We start from the raw sequence: 27,661 nt of genomic DNA, 5'->3' as shown, positions 1-27,661 counted from the left end.
GACACCTAGGACTCACTGTGGGTGCCCAGCATGATGTCCTATGGAGAGAGAGTGGGGGGACCGGCTGTCTCCCCACTTCCAGTCCGCGGGAGACACGTGGTGCATGGGACGGCCTTTGCTTATGTGCCCAGCCCACAAGGTGAGTACTATTCCCATACCGAGTCCTGCTGGCCCACAGTTGCCCGCTTCCTGGTGAGGCGGGCTTATGTGCCCAGCCCACAAGGTAAGTACTATTCCCATACCGAGTCCTGCTGGCCCACAGTTGCCCGCTTCCTGGTGAGGCGGCTGTCCCTCTCCCTGTCTCTCCTGGGCTCCTGAGAACTTTAGGAACTCCTAATCAGCCTCCTTCCTCAGTCCTGCACAGGATTCCAGGGACATCCACCTATGCATTCTCCAGTCTGAGCCCGGTGACCCTCACAGAGCACAGCTGTCCCTATGGGGAGGTCCTGGAATGTCATGACCCACTACCTGCCAAGCTGGCCCAGGAAGAGGAGCAAAAGCCAGGTGGGCCAGGTTGGGGGGCAGCAGGGGCATGGTGGTCACTACCCTCCTACCCTGCCCACTGTCCCCCACTGTCCTCACACCTGCTCCACCTCCAGAGCCCAGGCTGCCCCAGAAGCTGCGCCAGGTTGGCACAAAGCTCCTCAAGGTACCACTGATGCTGAGCTTCCTGTATCTCTTCGTCTGCTCGCTGGACGTGCTCAGCTCTGCCTTCCAGCTAGCCGGAGGTAGGGCCCAGGTGGAGGAGGTCAGGGGAGGGGTTCAGAAGGACCTCAGGTGATGCTGGCTTGTGTTCTGCAGGGAAGGTGGCTGGTGATATCTTCAAGGACAATGCCATCCTGTCCAACCCAGTGGCAGGGCTGGTAGTGGGAATCCTGGTGACCGTACTGGTTCAGAGCTCCAGCACCTCAACATCCATCATTGTCAGCATGGTCTCCTCTGGCTGTGAGTTGGCCCAGCATAGCCAGGGATGGAGCCCAGGGGACTAGAGCTTCAGCATGAGGGCAGGAGTGCGGATGGGAGGTTGAGGGAAGGGAGGGGGGAATGACATGCTCCAGCATTTCCTGCTTTGTCCTCAAAAGCAGGCTAAGAGTTGAGCCAGGGTGTTCCAGGAACTGGGGAGAGTGGAAAGGAAGAGCACAGCTCCATTCAGCCATGTAGTCACTCAGGAAAGCTAGAGAAAACCAGTTTAAAAAAAAAATGATCACAAAGCGGTGGTGGCGCACGCCTTTAACCCCAGCACTCAGGAGGCAGAGCCAGGTGGATCTCTGTGAGTTCAAGGCCAGCCTGGTCTACAGAGTGAGTTCCAGGACAGGCTCCAAAAGCTACACAGAGAAACACTGTCTCAAAAAACAAAAACAAACAAACAAAACCCCCCCCAAAAAAAACAAATAAAATAAAATAAAAACGATCACAGGAGGCAGAGGCAGGCAGGGGGATCTCTGAGTTCGAGGCCAGCCTGGTCTACAGAGTGAGTTCCAGAACAGCCAGAGCTACACGGAGAAATCCTATTTTGGATTTCTAACTAACTAAATAAATAAATACTTACACACATGTGATTTATCACAAAGATTGACCTTCACGATCATGTGTCTGGGTGCTCAAGTCTGACATTGGCAGAGTGTGAGCAGTTTGGAAGGGCAGGCTAGGATGTGATCAGAAACAGATCGTGTAGACCACAGGTGAACTTTCGTCCTCCAGGAAGCTTCTGCTTCACATTGAGGCTCTTCTATCCCATTGGATGAGGCCTGCCCAGACCATCAAGAACAGTCTTCTTTACCTGGGGCTAGGGAGTCTCTGGGTAAGAGGGCTCGCTACAGGTGTGAAGGCCTGGCTTTGAATTTCCAGAGCTCACACAAGAGGCTGGGCATGGCTGCATACACCCCAGTGCTGGGGGCAGGGGCAGAACTGCTGGGGCTTCCAGCTGCCACCCAGCTCCAGGTTCAGCAAGAGATGCTGTCGTGTGGTAATACAGTAGAGGGTGGTAGAGCAGGACGCCTGAGTTCTTCTGGCCTCCACCTTTTCGTACACACACACACACACACACACACACACACACACACACTCAGAGGGAGAGAGAGAGAGAGAGAGAGAGAGAGAGAGAGAGAGAGAGAGAGAGTAATCTCTTTTGCTTAAAGTCAGTTGGGTGCCACAGGCTAGCCAAGTTAACACATAAAACCAACCACCACACTTGTGTGAGGTACACCCGCACAAGCACAAAATGTGGATTGCACAAAGTGTGAGTTCTTATAGTATACTCCCATGCACATGTTCATCCTGAATAGTGAGTAGGTACACCCTGTATGGTGTGTGCTCATCATGTCACATGTCGATATGCTCACACACGTGTAAATACACAGCTCATGTACACATGGACCTGTGAGTCTGAGTCTAGGAAATCACAAGTGTACTTGGAAAAGGCTGACTGGGGTTAGGACCCAAGTCATGGGCCTGGTAGGAGTTATTGTAGAGCAGAGCCTTATGGCCACAACCCAACTGTTTGAGAGGTCCCTTTTCTACCAGTGTTGGAGGTGAGCTCTGCCATTCCGATCATCATGGGCTCCAACATTGGAACCTCGGTCACCAACACCATCGTGGCCCTAATGCAGGCAGGGGACAGGACTGACTTCCGGCGGTGAGCTGGGGAAGGGGGGTGGAGGCTCACGCTTGTTGGGGAAAAGGCAGAACGGGGTGCCAGGACCCAGCGTGGGCATACCTTGAGTCCAGCTGTCCTGCAATATGGCGTCCCTGCTCAGGGCTTTTGCAGGGGCCACAGTGCACGACTGCTTTAACTGGCTGTCTGTTCTGGTTCTGCTGCCCCTGGAGGTTGCCACGGGCTACCTGCATCACGTCACCGGGCTCGTGGTTGCCTCCTTCAACATCCATGGTGGCCAAGATGCTCCTGACCTTCTCAAGGTCATCACAGAACCCTTCACAAAGCTCATCATCCAGGTGAGGGCAGGACCTGCCGTGGGCTGGACAGATGCAGGATAGTAAGTGGCCCTACCTTCACCTCTCTGTGTTATCTTGCTCACAGCTGGACAAGTCTGTCATCACCAGCATTGCCGTGGGGGATGAGTCCCTGAGGAATCATAGTCTCATCCGGATTTGGTGCCACCCAGACACACCAAAGGTGAGTTCCAGAGCCAAGCCTAGGTAAGATGACACTCACTTTGACAATTGACTGTTCGTTCCATAGACCTTGGAAATCGTTTAGCTCAGGAAGAGCAGATAACATGGAATTTTCCGTGTCAGTATACCCAGGGCAAACATTGGTAATCCCTCCTAACTGCACACACTGCTTTAGGCAAATATCATCTGTACATTAATATTGGCATGTAATTGATCTGGCCCAGTGGTCTTCTTTCCCTCTTCTCTGCCTTTCTTTCTTTCTTTCTTTCTTTCTTTTTTCTTATTTTCTCTCTTTTCTTTTCTTGTTGTTTTGTTTTCTTTTCAAGACAGGGTTTCACTATGTAGCCCTGGCTGTCCTGGATCTCACTCTGTAGACTAGGCTGGCCTTGAACTCACAGAGATCTGCCTGTCTCTGCCTCCTGAGTACTGGGATTAAAGGCATGTGCCATCACTAGCCCCAGCTTGGCCCAGTGGTTTTCAAAGAGCTGTTGTTCCCCAGATTAACAGTGTCAATACTACCTGGGAACCTATTAAAAATGTAAACAATACAGTCTAGAAGAAAATCCACTGCATAATATATATACATCCTTCTTAGACCAATTGAATCAGAAAAAAATCTCTGGGCATGGGCCCAGGTGCCTAGTCTCCAATTTGCCATCCAACTTTTTTCCTTGCTCAAGTTTGGAAACCATGGATTAAGCTCAACTTTCTGGTTTCACAGATACACAGGCTCAAAGAGGCTAAGAAACTTGCCTGGGATTCCCAGGCCACAGGGACACTTGGGGCTAGTCACTCAGCTCTGCCATGCTTGGGGCTTGAGCAACGTAGAGAGGGACAGGGAGAGAATGCTGTCACGCTGGGTGGCTGTCTTCACGCTGGGCAGCAGTCACTCATGCTGGCAGGGGTCTCTCTCACGAGGAGCCATGCATCCCTTGTCCTTCTGCACTGTTTCTGCTCCTTTTACTGCCCAGAATGAAAAACTGCTCGGATTGGTTGGACATTCATGGATCAGCCATTATGCCTATGGTACAAGGCATAATAGCAAGGCGATCAGGAACAAAGGAGTAGGCAATTAGCATACTTTCTTATTCAACCATAAAAGGGAAAATGCTCCATCCAAACTGTAATCTTCCAAATTTGCTTCTCCTTAATTATTACATACAAGAAATAACTCCACTTAAAAAAGCTACAGGGAAATCCAAAGTGTACAGCAGAGGCACGAGCCCATCCCCCACCTCCCTCCTCTCGCTGATGGCTGTTCCTGCACCAGCACCCATAGAAAACACTCCATCCACTCGCCCCTGATGTCCCCTTGCAGTCCAAGTGGCACACAGCTCCAGCCATGCTCTTCTGGGAGTTCAAGGCAGCTTTAAACAAAAAGCCCACGTGGACCGCTTTGATGCTGGCTTTGTGGCCTGCCGAACACGTCAGCCACGTTCTCATGAGCTCCCCGGCACTTTCAGGAAAGCTCTGTGAGTCATTGCAGCCTCAGAAAGCACGCTGTGGGTAGAAGACAAATCACATACTGATCTAAAAAAAAAAACCATGGAGAGATTTCCGGCCTGACGTCTGGCTTGGGCAAGTCTCTACCTGTGCCCTGAACCTCCTCACCTACTGTAGTCCTGGGGCAAGACCCGCCAGGTGGACCGTTTTACACAAATGGAAACTGAAGCTTGGCGATCTGAAGTAACTGCCATGTTCCCTCAGCCGGGCCTGTCTTCCGGCTCTTTGCTGTTCCAGCTGCCACTTGCCAGAGCACCGTTTCAGGTCCCCACGCTAGCAGGAAACCTCTTTCTGTAACAGCAGGTCGTATTTCTTGGCTTGGAATGTAAAGTCGGATCTGAGCCCCCTGATCTCTGCCTCCCTCTGGACCTGCTCCTGCAGGAATGTGGCTCACACGGCTGCTTCATGGGCTCCTCCTTTACTAGCCTCCTCGACCCTGGCCTCAAAGTTTCTGATTTTTTTTTATTACCCATGGCCTCCAGCCTTCACCATACTGGGACCGAGCATTGGTCAAACCAGTTTCCAGGGGACCCATGCCACCCAGGACAGGATGGGAGCTTTCCTGATGGGGAAAGGACAGGCCATTTTGGTGTTTGAGACTTCTGGATGGTCAGTGACCTGGAATTGTCCTTGAAATTCCCTTCCCGTGAGTCACATTTGTGAACTGACAACTGTACCTGCCTGATTTAAACAGCATCTTTGGAGGACAGGTGACTGGGATCGCTGTTATTACACCCCCGTTCTGCACACGGGGAACAGCCTCACTCAGAGAGGCACACAGGCTTCCTATGTTACTGGTTCCTGTAATGGAGGAAGGTCTCCATCCTTATGGAATCCTCACTCCTCAGTCGGAGCATCTCCCGGATGCTGGTCTAAAATACCCCCATCTGTATCTGTTTTGCTTTCTGCCCATGGTGCCACCCTGGACCCCTTCAGGGCTGATGGACTGGAGATGCCTGAGAAGTTCTCCTTTCAGCCACCAGATGGTGCTGCTGGCCCAGGGTGCTTCTGTTTCCAGAAGAACAAAGGCCCCACAGCTACCATACCCCAGAGGGGAAGCTATTGTGCAAGCCCACATCCTCTGTGGTTCTTTCTCTCCTGAGGAAGGACTCTTGAAGTACCGCAGTCCTCCGTGAGCTTAATCATGCCCTTCAGTTCCCAGAAGTGTCTCAATCTAGGGTGTCCCTGCAGACTTGTAAATACCAACTCTCTTCCAAGATGCTTCCAACCAGCCTGTGGGGAGAAGGCAGCATAGAGACTTCACATTATGGAGCCGACAGAAGCCCAGATAGCTTCAGTGTGTGGTTCCAGCCACATAGTTGAGAATGTCTCAGCTACAGTGTGAGCCCAGGACTACCGAACACACGTTTGTTGTTTTCCTTTAACATTTCCCCAGTCCCTTTCTATCCCTCCACTCCACCCCAGAGAAGGTGGACACGTCTTGGGAACGCGGCCAGATCTGGGCCTCTGAGCTCTACTAACTAGGCCATGGTTCCCACCCTGTCCTTTGCCCTGAAGATCTCCTCAGAGAGTTTTCTCTCCCTCCGTTCCTTCCTGGCCTGCTTTACAGTGGGCCCTCTCTGTCACTCCTGCTCTCTCTAATTCCCCTCTTCACAGTCCCTGGCTTCCCTTCTGGGCTCAGTTAAGGCCACACAACCCCAGGCAGAAAAAGTCAAGGTTCCAGACCCCCATAGAAGGGTGGAGAGCGCAGCTCAGTAATGGAAGCATGTGATTAGCATGTGTGAGGTCTGGGTTCAAGGTTCAGTCCCCAGCACCAAACATACAAACAACACTCCAGATATCTCAGCTCTCAAGCATTGTCCTGCACCTGACTCAGTCTACCCTAAGGTGGGAACTATGCCAGGCTCCTCATCTTCCTCTGGCCTCTATATGACCCACAAATCCCCTCCCTAGGAGGCACCAGAATGCAGCTCAGAAAAAGCCAGGGAGGCACACACTTATCTGAGGAGGTCATCTGCTTCCTAGAGCTTCCGGCTGGGGACCTCCCAGAAGGTCCACCAAATTCCTCCCCCAAAGTGCCAGTATCCACAGGCATGTCTGCAGGACTCACTGCTCATGACCTAGGAGGTTAGTCATGTGCCATGTGGGATGCCCAGTAAGACAGGGAGAGAAATGATCTGTCCCTTATCTGGAGGCTATGGTAAGGCAGACCTTGAGGTGAGGAGTTGATGCATATTTTCTTCTTTGACCTTTATGTTTTTATTATTCCAATTTATTTTTTCCCAAATATTTATTTTTATTTTATGTGCATTGATGTTTTGCCTGCATGTATGTCTGTGTGAGGGTGCCAGTTCCCCTGGAACTGGAGTTACAGACAGTTGTGAGCTGCTATTTGAGTGCCGGGAATTGAACTTGGGTCCTCTGGAAGAGCACCTTGTGCATCATAACCATTGAGCCATCTCTCCAGCCCCCTATGATCCCGCTGTAAACAGGCTCAGAGAGGTGGCTTGACTAGCCCCAGATATATATGGTATAAAAAGCAGGATTTGAACTCAGCAAACACCTGGCTCTCTCGACTAAACCAGATCAAAAGTCACCCTCACTTCATTAGCCTGGTTTTGTTTCTTTTCTATTTTAAAATTTATTTATTTTTATTTTATGTGCATTGGTGTTTTGCCTGCATGTATGTCTGTGTGAGGTGTCAGATCTTGGAGTTACAGACAGTCGTGAGCTGCTATGTGGGTGCTGAGAATTGATCCCGAGTCCTCTGCAAAAGTTTTTGTTTCTTGTTAATTTGTTTTATTCTTGAGACAATATTTCACCCTAGTACATGCTGGCCTTAAATTCATGGTAATCCCCCTGCCTCAGCTTCCCAAGTGTCCATCTGGATTTCTGCCCTATCAGATGATTCTATCCTAATTTCCCACCTAGAGTCCAGGCCTCCAGGCTTGATGGCACCCCTGGCCTAGATTTAGTGACCTGGGAATAACAGCTGAGCACATTGCCCTGCTCAAGGGAGCACATCTCACCAGCACACATCCTGATGTTAAAACCAGCTTCCTGAAACAGACGCTATCAGCATCACACTCCGGGTTTTGTTTTGCTTGTTTGGGGTGCTGCTCATGCAGACAAGGGGCTGTGCCACTGGCCTGAACCCCAGCCTGACATACATTCTCTAAACGACACATGGTTGAGGACAGAACCTAAAGCCACCACACTGTCAGCACCCCACCTGAACCCACCCTCAGCTTCTCCACAGCCACGCCCACTCTGCTTCCTCCTGTGGTTCCCCTGCACCAGCCCAAAGAGTAAGAAATCTGGGTTTCCTTTTTTTTTTTTTTGGTTTTTTTTGAGACAGGGTTTCTCTGTGTATTGCGCCTTTCCTGGAACTCACTTGGTAGCCCAGGCTGGCCTCGAACTCACAGAGATCCGCCTGGCTCTGCCTCCCGAGTGCTGGGATTAAAGGCGTGCGCCACCACCGCCCGGCTTGGGTTTCCTTTTTAACAACTCCTAATCCAATGAAGCTACAGATTGATAATCTACAGACTGAAGGAATGTTTCTGCTGGCCTGGGAACCAAGTTCCTAGAACTTGAAAATGTGTCTCTTTAGGCCTAGAGACACAGGCCTGTGAATTCCAAGTACTTGGGAGGCTGAGGCAGGAGGATGGCAAGTCCAAGGCTTACCCGGACAATTTAGTGAGACCCTGTCTCAAAATGAAAAATGAAATGAGCACTTGGAATGTAGCTCAGTGGTGGATTTTTGCATAATATTCGTGAGTGTCTAAGACCAATCCATAGGACTGAAAAAAAATTCTCAGAGTATAGCTACAACATGCACAGGGATTGGAGTTTTTACCTAAAACCCCAGAATTGTGGTTTCTCCTATAGAACTGGGCAGCTGGGCCGCACTGGGATGTATCCCTGGTTGGTGACAGGGGTCTGGAGCTAGATAGCTGCTGTCTCTACAGACTCTCCATCTGTGCATGCAGCTTGGCTCATAAGTCATGTCACCTGCCTGACCTCTCACCCCCTCGATCTGGGAGCTTGACCAGAAACACTCCCCTCCCCCTGCTGCTTTACTCACAGTAGGTCCAGAAAGAAGAAATGATGAGGGATAGATTCTGCCATCATCCCCTCTCCTTCCACTTGGATCCCCCCAAGGGCAAGGAATTGAGTCAAGGCGGAGTGGAGCTTGGGCTAAGTGAGCTTTAGGGGAATCATGGGGCAGGTACTGAGGAACTGGTAAGAATAGATGGGGATAGATGCCACTGAGAGGTGGGGAGCCAAGACCAGGAGCTACTACTACTCTGGTGATTGGGGGTCCCCACTGGTCCCAGGGGTTGCCAGGTCAGGGGAGTGATGGGGTAGAATATATACAAGGCCACATTCTTACCACATTCCAGAGTGGTGAGGATTTCAACACCATCTTTTCTCCAGAGGAGATGAGCTCAGAGCGGGCATGTAGCACGCTCCTGATCTCAGAGCCCAAATGCATTTCCAGGCCCCCCATTGCTCTCAACCTCCCTCCTAGCTCCACCCCAGGCTGTGCTTTCAAGATTCTCTAAGTCACTTTATTCTGAATTTAGGCTCCCACTTCTATGTCCAGGACAGAGGCCAACATCAGCCTTGCAAATACCACCATGGAGAAATGTAAGTATCTACACGGAAGGTGTCCCACGTGGCAGGGGCACAGGGAGCCATCCCCCGGCTGTCTACTGTGTCCAGTCCCAGGAAGGAAGCTGACTTCAGGGCTTAGTGGCTGCTGTGGAGGCTAAAGGAACTTGATGTGGAGTCAAGCTCGAAGCCCGGCGGGGTGGCAAAGGTGGGAAGCGGGTGTAGCGGTGAACACTCAACAGCCTGACGCCACCCTTTTAGGCAACCATATCTTCGTGGACACGGGGCTGCCCGACTTGGCCGTGGGGCTCATTCTGCTGGCTGGCTCCTTGGTGGTCCTGTGCAGCTGTCTCATTCTCCTTGTCAAGATGCTCAACTCTCTGCTCAAGGGCCAAGTGGCCAATGTCATCCAGAAGGTCATCAATACGGGTGAGCTGGGGGAAAGCTGCAGACCAAGGTGGGGCCCAGATGAGGTCTCTCAGGTGTTGTTAAATCCACCGCTATTGTCTTTGAGCCTCAGTTTCCCTGAGGTGAATCAAGAAGGGGTGGGACCAGGTCATCTTGGAGGCTCCTGAGATGCTGACAGCCAGAAACCGGGGCTGTTTCTAGCAGATGGGCATCCTTAGAAGCCACTATTTTGTTTGTTCTGGATTTTTGTTTTGTTTTGTTTTTTTGAGACAGGGTTTCTCTGTGTAGTTTTGGTGCCTGTCCTGGAACTCTCTCTGTAGCCCAGGCTGGCCTCGAACTCACAGACATCCGCCTGGCTCTGCCTCCCGAGTGTTGGGATTAAAGGTGTGCGCCAGCATTGCCCGGCTGTTCTGGATTTGTTTTTTAAGAGATGGTCTCATGTAGCCCATGATGCCCTAGACCTTGCCATGTGACCTAGGCTGTCCAAGGACTTATGATGTTCTTGCTTTGACTTCTCAAGTGCTGGGATTACAGCTATGCATGACCAAGTCTAGCTAAAAGCCTCTGTTTAACCGACAAATGGACATTAAGCCCTTACTGTGTGCCACAGGGTACAGGAGTAAGGCAAATAGACATGGATCCTGGACCCAGGATCTCAGGATTGTGATTTCCTCATAGAACCAGGCAACTGGGCCATGCTGGGCCGTGTCCCAAATGGTGACAGTGCTGTAGAGCTAAGTAACTATTATCCTATAGGCCTACCACTTCCTCATGCAACCTGAGTGGGCCCATCATTTCAGTCCCCAAACAAACCTGTGTCTGTCTGAGCCTCCCTCAGGGAGCCCCTTACTTTATTCCCAGTAGATGAGAAAGGAAGGAATAAATTTGAAGATAGGGCAAGGTGACTGCCAAGGAGACAGAAAAACAGCAATAGGACAGAATACAGAAGAGACTGTTTCTATGGGTGGTCAGAGGTCTCTCTGAGGAGGAGGCACCTGAACAAGCAGAGACCTGTATAAGGAGCCAAATTCGGATAAAGGGGCTGGATGTGGTGGCACCTGCCTGTCATCCCAGAAGTATAGGCAGAAGGATTTGAGACTAGCTTAGGCTCTACAGAGATGAGGTTTCTTTGTGTAGCCTTGGCTGTCTTGAACTCACTCTGTAGATCAGGCTGGACTTGAACTCACAGAGATCTGCCGGCCTCTGCCTCCCAAGTACTGGGATTAAAGGTATGAGGCACCACCACCCAGCAACTTTTTTTGAGGGGAGTTGTCTCAGTATGTACTCTTAGCTAGCCTGGAACTCGCTATGTAGACCAGGATGGCCTTGAACTCAGAAATTCGCTTGTCTCTGCCTCCAGAGTGCTGGGATTAAAATCATGCGTCACCAAGCTCTATCAAAATAAACTTAGAGGAGGGCTGGAGAGTGGCTCAGTTGGTTCTGTGTTTGCCCTGCAAGCCTGAGAACCTGAGTTGTATCTCCACAACCCACGTAAAAAGCCAGAGGTGGGATGCATGCCTGTACCACCAGTGCCGTGAGGCAGAGACAGGGGATCCCCGTATGGCCAGCCAGCCAGCCAAGCACTTGATAAGTGCTAGTGAGAGACCTTGTCTCAAAAGAAAGACAGAGATGAAGACACCCCAAATGGAGCTCTGGCTTCCACACAGAGAAACAATAAACGCTGACGAAAGCCGATGTGATGGCTCATAACTGTAACCCCTGTACTTTGAAGGCTGAGGCAGGAGCATTAATGGGAACTTGAGGAAAACCTGGACTATATCCAGAGTGAGACTTTCTCACTGCTACCCCTCCCCACAAAGCCCTCCACATTAAAACAAGCAGTAGATGGATAGAATGTTGCTCAATGGTGAAGCATTTGCCCAGCATACTTGAGGCTCAGGGGTCTATCACCAACACTGATCATAAGAGAAACCTACGTAGATGAAGGGCATTCTGGGTGAGAGGACCAGCAAGTTCAAAGCCAGGAGACCGTAGCAATCACAGCAGGTTTGGGATGGAGAGGGGTGGCTGGCAGCACCTTGAGAGGGCCAGACCAAGGCTAGTACTGCAGAGATACAGCAGCTCTAGGGGCCTCTGGACTCCACTCAGAGCCTGTGCTTTACTGATGGATGCATCTGCAGGATTTGGGGCAGAGGGATGACATCATTTAAGTTTCATTTTAAACTACAGTTTGGGCTTTTGAGTTATTGCACCGGCACTGTGGAGTCCCACATGACAGATGTGGGGATTAGGGAGGCCCATGAGTCTCAGGAGTAGGAAAAGCAAGGGAGGTCAGGAAGGGCTTTCTAGCAAGGAGGTGACTCCTGGGGGCGGAGGGAGTGGATGCAGTTGACACCCTCCATCTGTAGGATCCTGATCTGCAGATTCAGTCGGTCATGAATCAAAAACATCTCAGAAAAACAATTGCATCCGTCTTGAAACAGAATTTTGTATTTTTCTTGAATACAGCAGAACAAATATTTACAATTTTACAATGGTTTTGGTTGTTTGCTTGTTTTGTTGTTTTGAGACAGAGTCTCACAATGCATCCCTGGCTGGTATGGAACTCACTATGTAGAGCAGGCTGGCCTCAAACTCATAGAGATCACCTATGATTGTTTTATAGATAAAACAATCACTCTGTTCTGTGTGTTTGGGTGTGTGCACATGTGTGTGCACACTTGCATGAGTTGTCTCTCCTACCATGTATATCCCAAGGACTGAACTCAGGTCGTGAGGCTTAGCGACAAAAGCCTTTTTCCACTCAGCCATCTCGGCAGTCACGGCCTTTACTTATATTCGGTATGATAAATCATCTTAGACGGGACAAAGCATGCTGCAGCGTGAGGACTGGCCCTAGGCAGATGCTTGACGATATTGTAGGAGTACACTTAGATGTTGGTGTCCATGGCATCCTTGACCGAATCCCCATGGATTTAGATACTACAGTATTATGGGCAGCACAGGGTAAAGGCACAGCAGAGTGCAATAGCCTGAGTAAGAAAGTGTTTTGGTCACAAGAGCAAGCCAGGCAAATGGAAGCTGTTAAGGGCAAGCAGGGGACCAGCTAGCTTCTCACGGGGCAACTACTACCTAAGGACCTCCTCGAAGAGCAAGTGCCTGCTCTCCCAAGGCCTCTCCCTGACGTGGCTTACTGTGGACTTGGGCTCTTTTCAGACTTCCCAGCGCCCTTCACCTGGGTCACGGGCTACTTTGCCATGGTCGTGGGTGCCAGCATGACCTTCGTGGTCCAGAGCAGCTCTGTGTTCACCTCAGCCATCACCCCACTCATTGGTGAGTGCCCGCGTCCAGCAATGGGCAGCGGGGTGTGTGTGTGTGTGTGTGTGTGTGTGTGTGTGTGTGTGTGTGTGTGCTCAGGAGGGAGCTAGAAAAGAATGACATATTCCCTGCCCACCAGGCCTGGGTGTGATCAGCATTGAGCGTGCCTACCCTCTCACACTGGGCTCCAACATTGGCACTACCACAACAGCCGTCCTGGCAGCACTGGCCAGCCCCAAGGAGAAGCTGTCAAGCTCCTTTCAGGTACGTGGGGGAGAATGGACTGTCCGTAGTAGAAGGCTGGGGTATAGGTCCAAGGAAGGATGTGGCAGCATATACCAACGTCAATCGCCTGCGAAGGTCACCCACTCCTCCCACTGGAAGGCACTATGACAGACAGACTTAACTCCACTCTCCAGACCTTGGTGTCTAGTGGTGAGCCACTGCTGTGCTCTATCAGTAAACAGGAGCAAGTCAGGGTCACACTGTGACAGCAATGTGCTGTCGGAGAGGCCTGGCCCAGTCCGGGGGCATCAAGGACGCATGGAATTGGGGGTGGTAAGCAGATGGCAAAGGGGGGATTGGTCTAGAAGCAGAACAGCCGACAAGATGCTGACCAGTTAAAAGCCCAGAACAGGCAAGACAGAGACTTTTTTAACGGCTGCTGAAGTCAGGCATGGTAGTAGATGCCTGGAATCCCCAGCGCTTGGCAGGGAAACCACCAAAGGCTCAAGGTCAGCCTGGTCCACATAGAAAACCAGATCGTTGCTGCTGGGCTGTAGCTGAGGAACTCATGAGAGAGTGGTCAGTAGGAGCATTCAGGGCCGTTGTCATTTACCAAGTAGTCCAGCAACACAGTATTTTAATAGTCAGTCTGGAGTGATCCGGAGTCACATAATCCTGAAGAGGTTTTTCTTGCTACCCCGAGCATGTGGGGCCTCTGTTATGGCCCTGCTAGGTTCACGTGGGAGAGCGTCCTCACCTCGGCCCCTCTGCATTCTCCTCTGCAGATCGCCCTCTGCCACTTCTTCTTCAACATCTCGGGCATCTTGCTGTGGTACCCGCTGCCCTGCACACGCCTGCCCATCCGCATGGCCAAGGCACTGGGCAAACGCACCGCCAAGTACCGCTGGTTTGCCGTCCTCTACCTCCTCCTGTGCTTCCTGCTTTTGCCTTCCCTGGTGTTTGGCATTTCCATGGCAGGCTGGCAGGCCATGGTCGGTGTGGGCACACCCTTCGGGGCCCTGCTGGCCTTTGTGGTGCTTGTGAATGTCCTGCAGAGCCGAAGTCCTGGGCACCTACCCGAGTGGCTGCAGACATGGGACTTCCTGCCCCGATGGATGCACTCTTTGCAGCCCTTGGATGGCCTTATCACACGAGCCACCTTGTGCTATGCCAGGCCTGAGCCCCGCTCACCCCAGCTTCCCCCTAGAGTCTTCCTGGAGGAGCTTCCCCCCGCCACGCCCTCTCCTCGCCTTGCCCTGCCTGCTCACCACAATGCCACCCGTCTCTAGGCTGCAGGCCTGGACTACTGCCTGGAGCAGGGAACAGTGTTTTTATGGAGCCCACAGTCGAAGGACAGAGGAGTGTGTGTGCATGTGTGCAGAGGCACATCAGTTGAGGTTCATGATCTTGTGCCCCCCTTGGGTCCCCGTCCGTATGCAGGGCCATAGCGATGTGGGCTTTTGTAATTAAGAGGCAGTGTGCACAAGCACACGTGTTAGATGGTGAGTCTGTGTGACCGTCGGTATAGATACAGTCCACATGTGTACATTGTGAGTCAACCCATGCACATGTACAGACAAACCTACATACAAAGTGTGTGTACATACATACACACAGGAGGCTGTGCACAGGGTGCAGGCTATCTGGTCATGAGTTTGGTTGTTTGGAGATACAAGACCTGAGCTTGTGTCCTTGTGTCCACAAGATTGCTACGAGTAAAGGTGGCCCTGGATCAATGACTCTGTAGTTGTTTGCTTGTGCTCAGATGTGAGTGTCTGAGTCACTGACTGAATTCTACCCGCTCTCTGCCACCTTCTTCCCCATGCCACCGTCCTCATCCTCACCACGGCTTCAGCACCACCGCTGTGATCTCTGTTCCCAGCCCTTCCTGATGGAAACCAGAAAGGGATTAAGCTCTCATTATCTGGGAATACTTTTGTTTTGCATCTATAAGCAAAGAGAAGATCAAGACAGGAATCAGCTAAAACATCTTCCCTCAAACGCTCACTGGACTAACAGCCTTCAATCCACATGCTTAGAGTCTGCCTGGCCCTGCCTGCATGAGCCTAATCCATAATTAAAGCTCCCACAGGTCTCTCCTAGAGTCTGGAGCCACCCCAGATGTGAATCTGCACCTCCACATCCTGGTATCCCTTGCCCTGTAAACCCACCCATCTCAACCCCATATTCATTCAATCTGAAGATTAGTGCTCCAGAATGAGTGACCAGTGGAGGCTTATGGGGGCCACTGGAAAAGGAGCCAGGATGGTAACTGTGGGCAAGAGAGGCCTTGCCCTGGTCACAGAGGGCAGAGAACAGATCCTCCCTCCCACCTCTGCCCTGTGCCTCTGGGGAATAAGCCAGGCATCTCTTAAACAGACCGGAGCTTTGCAGTTCTGCCTCCTCCACACAGCGCCCCGGAGCTGAGGCTTGCAGAGTGAGGGTCAATGGGGGAGACTGCCACATTTCTTCCCTGTAGTCTAAGGATTTCTATGTGGGCTTTGGGTCTCAAAGGAAAAGGAAGACTGGAGAGTCAGACCCACTTGCGATGGTAATTCACATGTCCCTTCTGTGGACCCACCTTGGAGGTGTCTGTGTGTGATGGGGATGCAGACACCTGGGGCCTCGGGCTTTTCTGGGAGCAGTCAGCCTCTTCCTGTCACCTATTCACAAAACATGCACCAAGTGGAGGGGCCGAAATACAGCTAGCCCCCGAACACACGTGGTTTACCTCTACCGATTCTGCCAACTGCTGACAGAAAACTGATCGTCAGCATTCCTTACCCATACTGCATAGTAACTATTTACGTGGCTTTTACACACTGTATTGGGTATATAAGTCACCAGGGGCTGCAGGTAGATTCTTGGCAAACACTGTCATTTTATACAAGAGACTGAGTAGCCACAGGAGGCTGGAGCCAATCTTCAACATACTGAGGGCCACTCACCTCCATCCTGAAACCCCACAGACCTTGGCTGATGTGTGCTGGGGAGGGAGGTGGGTGGGAATGAGGTAGCTCACTTTTATGCCTACATGTGTGGAAAACGCTAAAGCCTGAGTCTGCTACCCCAGTACTCTTTCTCAGCTATGGCGTGTCTAGGGCCCTGGGAAAGTATCAGAGCACTCAGACCAAAGGCCTCCACAAGGCATCTACCACAAGAGGAGTGGGCAGGTCACAGGAGGCCTGGAAGCCCACCAGGATTGTTCTGTTCTCCAAGAATCTCCCCATAGACTAGTGTCCTTGTTCGGAACTCCTCGAACATGCACAAAGAGGATAAGCCTGCAGCGCTCCATTCACGGTTTATTCTGGTTCCCCTACCACCGTGTGTGGCCTGGCTGTTCCGCTAGGAGCACTGTGCCCGCAGCCCACCAATCAGGTCGTGCACTGTCTTGTTAAGGATGCCTCCATGCACGCCTCGTCTGCCCATGAGCACCAGGAGCGCCCGCGGCGTGTGGCCCACGCAAATTGCACGCCCATCCAGGCCCTTGGTGCGTGCATCCAGTACGCCTTCGCCCTCGGCCAGCAAGTAGTCACGTATAACGCAGCAGCGGCGGCCAGCCACGCTCAGACCGGTCTGCAGAAAGGTGTGCCGGTCTGGCCCGGTGAGCACGCCCACCTCCTGCGGGGAGATGGCCGCCAGCAGACCCCCGGGCCGTGATGCCCACACACAGCGGTTGTCTGAGTGGCCCACGATGGCCACATCGTCGATGCGCTGGTCCCGCAGCACCGCACTAATGTAGCCCTTCCAGTCACCCATCTCTGCTCAGAGTCCGCACCTATACCTTTAGCTTGCGCTAGAGGGGGTGGCCCGCAGCACCAAGAGCTACGAACCCTGCTGTACTCCCTGGAAGTTCGCAGGGCGGGGCTGTGACGTGAGGCGAACGTCACAGAACATCTTTCTAGGTGGAGAATGTGAGGGCGTTGGGGAGGCAATTCTAAAAGTAGCATGTAGGAGGAAATGGAAGAAGGTGGTGGGTGAGGGGCTGGAGAGATGGCTCAGCGTTAAGAAAGAGCACTTACTGCTCTTACAGAGGACCCAAGTTCGGTTCCCAACAACACCTCTGTTGGCATGCAAGGCCTGCAACTCCCACTCGAGAGATCTAACAACTCTGGCCTCCCTGGGCAAGCTCACACACACAGACACAAATTGAACTTAAAAAATGAGCTGGGTGGGGTAGTGCACGCCTTTAATCCCAGCACTTTAATTCCGGGTTGAGGCAGGCAAATCTCTGTGAGTTCGAAGCCAGCCTGGTCTACAAAGCGAGTTCCAGGACGGCTAGCGCTACACAGAGAAACTCTGTTTCGAAAAACAAACAGAAAAGGACTGGTAGAAGGGCACGGACTGTTTTCCACAGAGGACAGAGTACAATTCCCAGCACCGAGGGAAAGCAGCTCACTGCTGCCCCCTGCTGGTGTCCTTGGGCACCTTCACTCATAGCCACAGAAAAACACACAACTAAAAATCTTGGAGGCAGAGGCAGGTGATTCTCTGTTGAGTTTGAGTCCAGCTTGGTCTACAAAGCAAGTTTTAGGGCAGCCAAGGCTGTTACACAGAGAAAGCCTATCTCAAAACACACACACACACACACACACACACACACACACACACACACACACAAATCTTGAAATTATACTTTTTTTTTTTTTTGGTTTTTCGAGACAGGGTTTCTCTGTGTAGCTTTGTGCCTTTCCTGGAACTCACTTGGTAGCCCAGGCTGGCCTCGAACTCACAGATCCGCCTGGCTCTGCCTCCCAAGTGCTGGGATTAAAGGCGTGTACCACCACCACCCGGCAACTTTTTTAATTATTAAAAAATGGTTCACAAGGTAAAGGTGCTTTGCTCTGTAATCCTGGTAGCCTGAGCTTCATCCCTGGGACCCATATAAAGGCAGAAGGAGAAACCTACTCCACAAAGTTGTCCCCGACCTCCACACAGCACTGTGACATATTCACCCACACAAACACATTGCACTTACACAAACCACGAATTGTTTTCTTAATTTTAAAAAGCCAGAAGACATGGTGGCACATACTTAATCCCAGGATTCAGGAGGCAGAGGCAAATGGATCTTTGTAAGTTCAAGCCAGCCTACTCTACATAGCACGTCCCAGGCCAGCTAAGAGCTAGATAGTAAGATCCTGTATCCAAAAAAGGGGGGGTGCGGAACAGCCCCCACATAAAAAAGATTGGTGTGAGGACTGGGACTGTAGCTCAGTCATTTAAATGAAGTTGACAGAGTGCCTGCCTATTATGCATAAAATTTTGGGGTTGCTCCCCCAGCACCCCATAAACTGGGTATGATGGTGCAGGCCTACAATCTCAGCATTGGGAAGACATGTGTCTCAATAAGTCAATGACTCTTTTTTTTTTTTTTTTTTTTTTTGGCTTTTCAAGACAGGGTTTCTCTGTGTAGTTTTAGTGCCTGTCCTAGATCTTGCTCTGTAGACCAGGCTGGCCTCGAACTCACAGAGATCCCCCTGGCCCTGCCTCCCGAGTGCTGGGATTAAAGGCGTGCACCACCATGGCCCGGCAATAAATGACTTTTTTAAGAGCAAAAAAGGTGCTAGTCTGGACAGCCAGACCTATCCTGAAAGGGAACCATCCGGCCACACCTAAAGAGTCACGGTGTCCCGGAAGGCTTGTGGATCGCAGACCCCCACCCCAGCTTTCACTTTGATAGTGTGGAATGCAGCGTCAGACGGTCCTTGCTGCCTGCTTGCACCACCATGCCAGGCTCAAAGTTCAAAAGACAGAGCAAGCAAACAAACCCCAAACACCCTTTTAATGGAATCTAAGCCAGGACCTCACACATGTTCAGCTACCAGTCTTCACACCCCAAGTCCAATCTGGAACATTCCTAACTATGGATCACCTGCCGTTTCAAAAAAACACATCACTACTGCCTTCTCCCTAGAGATTCCAGTTAACTGATCTCAGATGGACTTGACACGGATTCCAAAATCTCCCCCAGGTGACCCCGAAGTATAGTCCAGGCTGAGAACCTGTTTCTGTGTAAACACAGAGTGGGTGAGTTCTGGGGAGCAACCTGCAAGGGCCTCCTTGCACAGGGACTGGCATGAAGTGAGGCCAAGGAAACACGGTGGCCTGGAAAGAGCTCTGAGGTCTGCCGACTGCCTTGTCCAGGCAGTGAGGGAGTTGGTGTACCTTCCTTCCCACTTGGCATTTCAAGAGGGAATTCTGAAGGACGTTGTCAAAGCACTTTATTGAGCTTCTATACCCGGGCACTGTCTTCACTGAGGCCACAGACCCCGCACGCTCCTGTGCAACACACAAGAGGAGAGGACTGGCCCTGGTGAGTTATGAGGCTGTATGCTCCCGGATCCAAGCCAGGTAGTCGGCTACGTCCGTGTAGACTCCGGGCTTGTTGCGGTCACCACAGCCAGAACCCCAGCTGATGACACCCCGCAGGGTGAGCTGGTGCTCTGCATCCCCTTCTTCACATACCAGAGGACCCCCGGAGTCACCCTGGGCGGGGGACAAGCAGCCTGTCACTCCTGTCCTGTGGTTGACAGGCAGGAGCAGAGTACCAGCCAGGACCCCAGGACTGACCTGGCAGGCGTCGGTGCCTCCCTCCATGAAGCCAGCGCAGAGCATTCCAGGCAGGATGGCGTCCCCATGCATGTCAGAGCTGGAGCAGCGCTCCTGGGAGATGAACGGTACCCGTGCCTCCTGCAGGAAGTTGGCATATTCATCGGCCCCTGCAATTCCAGGGACCTGAGCTTGCTGCGTGGGCCAGGCTACCAGGCAGTTCCACACCTACCCCGACGTCACTCCCTCACAGCAAGCCTGAGTGGTAGGGACCTGCCAACAACAATTTCATAGGCAAGGAAACTGAGGCCCAGAGAGAAGCTGGGATTAGAATGAGGAGGAAAACACCCCTTGCCCTCTCCCATGAAATGTCTCAGAACCTGGCTCCCAAAATAGTTGTCCCCATTGCTCCAACATTGGGACAATGTCCTAGTTAAGTCTTTGTAACTTGGAGCCCAGAGGGAACCAAGAGAAAGTTCGAGTCTCTCTGTAATCCTGTGGTGGGTCACTTTTTGTCAGCTTGATATCTGGGAACCTCAATTGAGAAGATGTCTGTTTAAGATTGGCCTATGGAAATGTCTGTGGGGCATTTTCTTGATCAATGGCTGATGTGACACCCCTGAACAGGTGGGTCTGGATTGTATAAGAAAGTAAGCTGAGCTGGGCGATGGTGGTGCAGGCCTTTAATCCCAACACTCAGGAAGAGAGTTCCAGGACAGCCAGGGTAACACAGAGAAACCCTGTCTTGAAAAACGAAAACAAAACAAAACAAAACAAAAAAAAAGAAAGGTGAAGTTTTGGGGATGGCTCAAGAAGTTAAGAGCACTTGCTGCTCTTGCAGAGGACCTTGGTTCAATTCCCAGCTCCCACATGGTGACTCACAGCCTATACTCCAGATCTGGCTTTCCCTATACCAGGCACACACATGGTGCACATGTATAGATGTAGGCAGTTACTCACGTGTATAAAATTAAAATAAATAAAAGTTTTTAAAAAGAAAGCTGAGCATCCCGGAGTTGGTGGGTCATGCCTTTAATCCCAGCATTTGGGAGTCAGAGGCAGGTGGAGCTCTGTGAGTTCGAGCCCAGCCTGTGCTACAGAACTAATTCTAAGGCAGTCAGGGATACACAAAAAAACTGTCTCGAAAAACAAAACAAACAAACAAACAAACAAACAAAAAAAGAAATCCGAGCAAGCCCCGGAGAGCAATGCAGCAAGGACTGATTGTTCCTTCCAGCTTTCTACCTCAGTTCTGGCCTCCAAATTCCTGCCTTGCCCTCCCACTCCCCCATGGTGGACTGCCACCTTGGAAGCAACAAAGTCTTTCCTGCCAGGCTGATTTTGGTCATGGTGTTTCTCCTCACAATAGAAAAGGAGAAACCCAAAGGGATGTGGGAACCTCGACAGCGAATTCTAGATTCTGGGAATGTCGTGTTACAGAGACAAGGCAAGGGCCCTGCACGGCTTTTTTACAAAACTATCAGGTCGGCGAAACTTGTTCCCCAGGCTCATCGGAGGCTACCAAAAGTGCGCGCTTCAGATAGCTAAAAGTCTCTAGCCAGCTCCCAACAGTTGTGCCTACCCTCGAACTGGTGACCCCAGCCGGCCACCTCGCAGAGCACTGTCTCCGAGGGTGGGGCCGCGCCGATGGGCAAGCACACGGGCTGGATGTGAGGCGACATGATTGCGCAGCTGTTGTTTTCGTTTTCCTGCAGGCGCAGCAGAGCTACCAGGGGAGGGAAGGGTTAGGCGTCGACCTGGGGCCCCAGCCCTCCCCATCCTTTCTCTTTATCCCTGCGGGATCACCCCACCCAAGTCATGCTGGTAGGTGATGGAGGAGAAGCCCTCGTGAAGGCGGTAGGAGCGCACAGCCAGCGTCTGGCACCGCTCGCAGCTCTGGTTATGGCGATCTTGACCGAGCACCACCGTCAGCTCCTCGGGCGCCGGCCTGCGGTCGGGTGGGGGACAGTGTGCTCAGGCTGGCTACAGACGTTCTGGGGTGGGGGGCGCCCCTGTTTTCAACCTCCCGGGGGAGCTCGAGAAGGGTTGGGAGAGGGTAGGGTGCAGATACAGTAGAGCGGTCTAGGGGTCCCCGAGGGCGATGCTTGCCGGTTCTGCAGGCAGTGAGCGGCGGTCAGCACCCAGCAGGGGGCGATGAGGCTGCCGGCGCAGAAGTTGTTGCCCCAGTACAGCGCAGCGATGTATGGGTGAGACCCCGGAAGAGCCACGAGTCCTCCCACCACGCGGCTGAGCGGGGACAGTCGCTTGCGGAACCGCTGTCCGCAGCCCACCGGGCTGATCCTGCCCGGAGGAGTCTGATGCTCAGGGGAGGCTGTGGAAGGAGATTAGCTGAGGCCAGGGACAACCTCGACGGGCTGCCTGGAATAAGCAGAGCCCACGTCTTCTGTGCCGGGACCCCCTGCTCTGCCTCACCATCTAGCGCATGGGACAGAGATGGCTCCTGGGACGTGGGTTGAGGCTTCTGCAGTGTGGAAGGCCGGGGCACCGGCAGCTCCTGACGCTCAAGGGGAACTCGAGGTGTTGGCGTTGCCTGGGTTGGGGTCTGGCACTGCTGCAGGTCGCAATAGTCCCAGTTCAGCCTGTCGCCACTCCAGATGTAGCACCATGGACGCATGTCATTACCCGGGTTCCTGCATTCCCAAGAGGGAGTACTGTTAGAGCAAGGGGAGCCCCTGAGGGCCCTAAGGGGCAGCAAATCAACCTGCCCAGTCCCTTCCCGCGAACCGGCAAAATGCATGGTGGCCCAGGCCCCAGCTTAACGCTTGCTTCTTAGTCATGTTCCAGTAGGTGGCCTCCGAGGTCCACCGCTGACATGGCGCACCCGATAAAGTGGTTCCAGCCTTGCCCCGGTAGCTGAGACCATTGCCCTCATAGCAGGTCGCCTTAATGTCTAGGAAGAGAGAGGACTCCCTGCAATCAGGGGATGGCTCTGTTGGTGCCCTCTGGTTCACTTTTCCATTCTCCCTTACCCACCTCCCCAAGCCTTTTCCATATGGGCCCCACTCACCTAAGTCGCAAAAAGGTCCGGTGTAGCCCTCAGGGCAATGGCACAGTTGGTGGCCCTCCACCTGGAGGCAGCTGCCCCCATTGAGGCACATATTGGTGCTGCAGGCTGGGGGAAGATGCAAATGGAGCCATCCCTGGGTGTACCATGCCACCCAGCCCCTACCAGGGGCTCCTGACTTTCGGCCCCCCTCCCCACAGTCGCTGTACACCCTCTTACCCTGACCGGCCAGCGGCTTGCAGTGAGGCCCAGAACCCTTGCATTGGCACCTGGCCAAACCTTCCGAGCCAGCTCTAAACCATACCTCATCCTCGTGGAAGAACTGGAGAAGCTGAGGCTCAAAGCACTTCTCTGGGGACAAAAAGGAGGCCTGTGGGGCCATGCCAGATTTCCAGGGTTTCAGGGACTCTTATGGGCAGGCATCTCCCCTTACCTCTCTGGCAATGCTTCCCAGTAAGGTGTTCTGGGCAGAGACAGTGTGGGCCATTGGGGGTGTTCACACATGTCCCTCCTTTGTGGCAGGGGCTGTGTTTGCTGCAGTGGTCTGAGAAATAGACACCAGAAGGAAGCACAGGGAGTCTGAGTGACACTCGAAGGGATCAACACCCTACCTGAACCTGCTTGTCATAGGACCACGGAACCCCAAGCTTCCAGTCCTTAAGCTCATCTATAAAACAGCGGTCACTTTCCCCAGAATCCTTCCTCTGACCGTTGAAAGGATGCTGTAGGAAAAGGGAAGGGGCTGGGCCCGGAATCCCCAGTGTGCAGGGTCTGATGATTACCTAGCAGACGGGTGGGAATAGGGTGAAGAGCAGGAGGCGGCCTTGAGCTGTGGGTTGCACACAGTACCTTTCACTTTCCTGGGCTCCGAGCAGTATCCCCACTGCTGGTCCTGGTCAAAGTTGGGAGTGAGAGAACACCTGGGGAGACAAATGAGGCTTCCCAGCACTGCCTGAAGACTGGCTAGCCCTCCTTACCCGCCCCCCACACACACCCTTTTGCCCAAACACAATTCTTAGATGACAGATAGACAATATCTGTTTTATCTAGGCCCCTCCTCTAACCCCTCTTAGAAAGTCTCACCAGGGCCGGGAGCCTGGCCGGCCTTTGTGGTTGTGGATACATCTGTGGTGCAGGCGGCGGAGGTACAGGAAGGGGAAGTGACAGAGCTTCCCATCGTCAGTGAGAACTGTGGGAATAACACACCTCTGAGGCCTCCCCTATGCCCAGCTGCCCAAGGGGCCTCATGGGGCCTGGCTAGGAAAAGGAGTCCTTCAAAAGAGCACTCTGCATTCAAGACTGCATCCTGCTTAGGGAGCTGTCTTCCAGAGTCAGACAGCTGGAATAGATTTCTGACTACAACACTTACAAGCTCTGTGGCCTTGGCCAAGTCTGAAACCCAAGTGCTTGTCACAAGGTTGGCACTTAATAAATACTTAGGTCACTTAACTATTTTTGGCTCATTAGTAAAATGGCAACAGTAATAGGACTGTCAATCCTCATTACTCACAGGCTTTGGATTTGCAAATCTGCCTGCTTTGTAAAAACATATTTGTAACCCTAAAACAATATTTGTCATTCAGGTTGAGGGTATAGGTCAGCAGTGGAGTGTTTGCCTAACGTGTGCAAGACATCACAAGGAAAAACAAAAACCAATAAACTACCAAACACTTGCCGCGCCTTCCTGGTCTTAATGGAATTGTATGGATCAGTAAAAAATGCGCGCGCGCGCGCGCACGCTCACACACACACACACACACACATACACACACACACACACACACACCCAGCTGAGGTCTGATCCGGTAGTGCTGCCCTCTGTCAGCTCTTACACTGGACGCACGTATTCTTCCCAATATCCTTAGTACGGTATGTTTCTGTTCTTCTTCTTTCTTCCTTTTTTCTTCTGTCTTTTTGAAACAGGGTTTCTCTGTGTCGGCTGGCTATCCTGGAACTCACTCTGTAAACCAGGCTGGCCTCAGACTCACAGAGATCCTCCTGCCTCTGCCTCCTGAGCACTGGGATTAAAGGTGTGTGCCACCACTGGCCAGCAGTTTTTGTTTTGTTTTTTAATGTGCACCAGGCCCAGCCCACTTTCCTTTTCTCTTAAAAAGAGCGCTGGGGCTTTAGCTCAGTGGTCAAGCATTTGCCTAGCACCAGTGCCCAGTGCTTCAAGGAGAAAGAAGGGAAGAGTGGTTCTCTGCGCATGCTGAAGCGTTACCTAGGGCTCCTACCTGCAAGAACACAAGAAGCTGCTGTGCTCCTTATGGAGAGAATGCATCAGAGATGCCTTCCTTGTTCAGGCAGGTGATATGGTCCTATTGGCCATGCGGTCAGTGTTAAGGGGTCAACAACATGCACACTGAATAAGATGTCTTTAAACAGGATCACATGTGAAACAAGGTTACATGTTAATAATGGATGAAAATGTCACAGCCAGAGGTTCACAGGAACCTAATAGGACTTATGAAATTGATGTTCATGTAGCTGTATAGAATATAATTAATTGTAAGAAATAAGTGTATCAGGGGGATATGCGGAGTTTGGAGGGAGGAAAGGAAAAGGGGAAATTTGATTACATTATGATCTCAACAAGAAGAAGAAATGTGACTTCAGAGAGGGCTGTGACTCTTAGTGACCCCAGTGCCTCCGATGTGCTCGATAGACATTTGCTGCGATTTTGTTTTCAGTGGCATTGAGCAACAAGGTGATGAAAGAGAAGGCACCTAGACCTTTAGAACAGGGGACCGCTGTTGGGTCAGGTTGAAAGGGACAGCAGCTGTGTGGCTCAGAGTGAGATCAGGAGGAAAGGCTGGAGGGTCACACTGTGTAGGCCTCACTGTGAGGCATCACACTACAAGCCTCAGCGTGGCCTCACCATGGTAGGGTTCCCTGTTCACAAGCCCTATTGCAGGGTTTGGGGGGTGGGGTGGATACCCTTCACTTAAGTGGAATGTACTAAGAGTTAAGACTTTTTTCTTTAATCCCAGCACTTGGGAGGCAGAGCCAGGCAGATCTCTGTGAGTTCAAGGCCAGCCTGGTCTCCAGAGCGAGATCCAGGACAGGCACCAAAATGACACAGAGAAACCCAGTCTCGGGAAGAAAAAAAAAAAAAAAAGAATTTTTTTCTCTCTGTTACGCTATAGATCAAACCTAGAGGTGTGTGCAGATTGGGCAAATGCTCTACTGGTGAGCAACAGCCCTAGGCCAAGAGCTAAGACTTTAAAGGCACTTTTCAGACAGCAGCCACTGGGTAGGCTGCTTTACAAGCATCAGCAACTCATTTCTCCTTCCCGACAACCCCGAGGGGCTCACTACTACCAGTCCAGTGTTACAGACGTGGAAAATGAAGACAGTAAAGTCACAAGTGAGAACGTGAGGGTTTGGAGACACTGGGGTGTTTGTGATCTGGGGCGAGTCTGAAGCCCTGGGGCCTATGGCCCACTGAGGGTCTGAGCTCCATCAGTTATAATAGACATCCTCCAGATGTGTTGAAAGGGACTGGGGGGGTACTAAGGAAGACTAGTAAGCGTCCAGGTGTGAGCGTCCAGGTGTGATGGCACCAGTAGCACACCTCCCCATGCCACTGAGCACCTGCCAGACTCTAAGACAGGCATCCAGCACACCCAAGCCCTGCCTTCTGGGCACACACCTGGATCTGTAGGCACTCAGGTCTGTGTGTCATCTGAACAGGATCCCTCCTCTGTCCCAGAGGCCTGAGGCTGCATGGAGACCACACCAGCTGGAGCACACTCAACCCCACCAGAGGGTAGATTAAGAAGAAGAAGAGCAAGTCACTTACTCACAGTGGGCTCATCAGCTCCGTGCTTGAACTCCTTGGGGCCTTTCCATGGTGGAGCCTCCGCAGGAAAGAAGGCAGGAACATCAGACTTTCCTTGATCCCATGCTAGGCCCCAGCCTCCTTCCACCTCCCGAAATACAGGATTTCCTCACAAGACTTGGCCCTCCTCCCTCTAACCATTGTCTCCCTCACAAATGTAGTCCTTGTCCTCACATCCACCAGTGTGGGTTGCTGTCTCCTTTGTTTCGGCCTCCTGGGCTGCCTGTGCCTTCCCCACACAAGTCTCCCAGTCACCTGAACTAGCAGGTGACAAGCAGAGGCCAAAGCTGGGACAGGGACCCCTCAGTGCCACCCTGGTCCAATCAGTGTCCACAGTCCTCACCAAAAGTGTCAAATCCAGGCTCATCAGCAGGGACCCCAGGAGCAACAGAGCCCTCATGGCGTCCGTCGATGGTCCCGCTGCCTGCCCAGAAGCACAGATCAATAGGTCTGGGCAAAGTTCACTAAAGCCTGTGAGGTGAAGATTGGTCAAGCTTCCTCCTGGGCCTGAGGGGCACAGGCTTCATGGAGAGCCCAGCAGAACAGTGACGTAGCATCCTTTTGACCGGTGAGTTGGCTGGGGGCAGTAGAGTAATGAAGATCTGGGTTCTTGGCCTCCCCTCTCCTGAACTGCAGGGCGTTGATCTTACTAGGATGGTGCTCCAGGTCCTGTTGAGCAAGGGGGTAAGGTTGACTGAGGAGAAGCCTCCTACTGCAGAATCGCACAGTCTATCAGGAAGCATGCTTATTTTCTTCTGCTGTATAACCAACTGCCACATGCTGAGCACCCTAAAACAATACCCCCCTAAAAAACCATGTTCACAACTGCACAGACCTACAGGCAAACACCTGGTCACAGGGTTAGAGTTGCCCAGACTGTCAAAAACCTGAGGTTCAGCCAGGCGGTGGTGGTGCACGCCTTTAATCCCAGCACTCGGGAGGCAGAGCCAGGTGGATCTCTGTGAGTTTGAGGCCAGCCTGGTCTATAAGGCAACAACACAAGATCCAGGACAGGCACCAAAACTACACAGAGAAACCCTGTCTCGAAAAACCAAGAAAGAGAGAGAGAGAGAGAGAGAGAGAGAGAGAGAGAGAGAGAAAGCAAGTGGCCAGAAATGTAG

At 52.1% G+C, this 27,661-nt stretch overlaps 3 protein-coding genes across 3 annotated transcripts; 1 reads left to right on the top strand and 2 right to left on the bottom strand.

The window, feature by feature from the left end:
- Positions 1-30: 30 nt before the first annotated feature.
- On the top strand, positions 31-14,832 carry Slc34a1 (solute carrier family 34 member 1). The gene is made up of 12 exons (XM_059262262.1): positions 31-139; positions 355-504; positions 600-728; positions 802-945; positions 2,524-2,635; positions 2,757-2,952; positions 3,038-3,133; positions 9,183-9,246; positions 9,472-9,639; positions 12,796-12,912; positions 13,037-13,161; positions 13,908-14,832. Exons 1-12 carry the CDS (start codon positions 31-33, stop codon positions 14,409-14,411), a joined length of 1,914 nt encoding a protein of 637 aa, XP_059118245.1. The 3' UTR covers positions 14,412-14,832.
- A 1,579-nt stretch (positions 14,833-16,411) lies between these two features.
- Pfn3 (profilin 3) lies at positions 16,412-17,000 on the bottom strand. Its single transcript, XM_059262261.1, has one exon. It carries the CDS (start codon positions 16,879-16,881, stop codon positions 16,468-16,470), a length of 414 nt encoding a protein of 137 aa, XP_059118244.1. The 5' UTR covers positions 16,882-17,000; the 3' UTR covers positions 16,412-16,467.
- A 2,416-nt stretch (positions 17,001-19,416) lies between these two features.
- F12 (coagulation factor XII) lies at positions 19,417-26,952 on the bottom strand. The gene is made up of 14 exons (XM_059262260.1): positions 26,884-26,952; positions 26,502-26,559; positions 23,783-23,888; positions 23,549-23,619; positions 23,133-23,243; positions 22,919-23,050; positions 22,703-22,807; positions 22,420-22,585; positions 22,108-22,325; positions 21,784-22,006; positions 21,486-21,622; positions 21,257-21,400; positions 19,696-19,844; positions 19,417-19,611 (listed from the first exon to the last, which is right to left on the bottom strand). Exons 1-14 carry the CDS (start codon positions 26,938-26,940, stop codon positions 19,444-19,446), a joined length of 1,845 nt encoding a protein of 614 aa, XP_059118243.1. The 5' UTR covers positions 26,941-26,952; the 3' UTR covers positions 19,417-19,443.
- Between the last annotated feature and the right edge of the window lie 709 nt (positions 26,953-27,661).

Source organism: Peromyscus eremicus, chromosome 5, assembly GCF_949786415.1.
Source record: "Peromyscus eremicus chromosome 5, PerEre_H2_v1, whole genome shotgun sequence".
Classification (NCBI taxonomy): Eukaryota; Metazoa; Chordata; class Mammalia; order Rodentia; family Cricetidae; genus Peromyscus; species Peromyscus eremicus.
The sequence above is the reverse complement of the archived record's forward strand: the minus strand, read 5'-3'. Positions and strand labels throughout refer to the sequence as shown.